This window comes from Eimeria tenella, genomic scaffold, assembly GCF_000499545.2.
Source record: "Eimeria tenella Houghton genomic scaffold, Eth_scaff2319, whole genome shotgun sequence".
NCBI classification, from domain to species: Eukaryota; Apicomplexa; class Conoidasida; order Eucoccidiorida; family Eimeriidae; genus Eimeria; species Eimeria tenella.
The window spans coordinates 1,964-2,406 of NW_013542178.1; the positions used below are offsets into that span (position 1 = coordinate 1,964).

Below are 443 nucleotides of genomic sequence, written 5' to 3' on the forward strand. Positions count from 1 at the left end.
CTGCTGCTGCTGCTGCTGCAGCAAGGCGGATGACTTCTGCAAAAGCAGCAGCAGCCTCCGGCATGCTGCTGGTCTCTGTGCTATCAATCACGAAGAAGCAAATGTTTGCATCTTTTATATATTCTCCCCACAAGCAGCGAAATGGTTTGCTGCCGCCGAGGTCCCACAGCAGCAGCTGCTGCTGCTGCTGCTGCTGCTGCACCTTGTAGACCGTGAAGCCCTTCGTCGGGCGCACAGACGGCAGGTCGCAAGCACTGCTGCTGCTGCTGCTGCTGCTGCTGCTGCTGTGAGTCTGCAGCTGCAGCGCCAGGGTTGTCTTGCCGCTGCCCTCAAGGCCCAGCAGCAGCACCCGCACTTCCTGCTGCTGCGACAGCCAGCGCAGCACTCCTGCTGCTAAGGCGAACATAGTGGAGGGGCGGCAGCAGCAGCAGCAGCAGGAGCAG

At 60.9% G+C, this 443-nt stretch overlaps 1 protein-coding gene across 1 annotated transcript in view; it reads right to left on the minus strand.

Moving 5' to 3' along the window:
* The window catches only part of ETH_00036915 (uncharacterized protein), a gene marked incomplete at both ends in the record, with an annotated part of 1,579 nt that extends 1,173 nt beyond the window's left edge, over positions 1–406 (minus strand). Inside the window, one exon of the mRNA XM_013374861.1 lies at positions 35–406. Coding sequence (XP_013230315.1) covers positions 35–406 — 372 coding nt within the window. The remainder of the gene's footprint in view (positions 1–34) is intronic.
* Between the last annotated feature and the right edge of the window lie 37 nt (positions 407–443).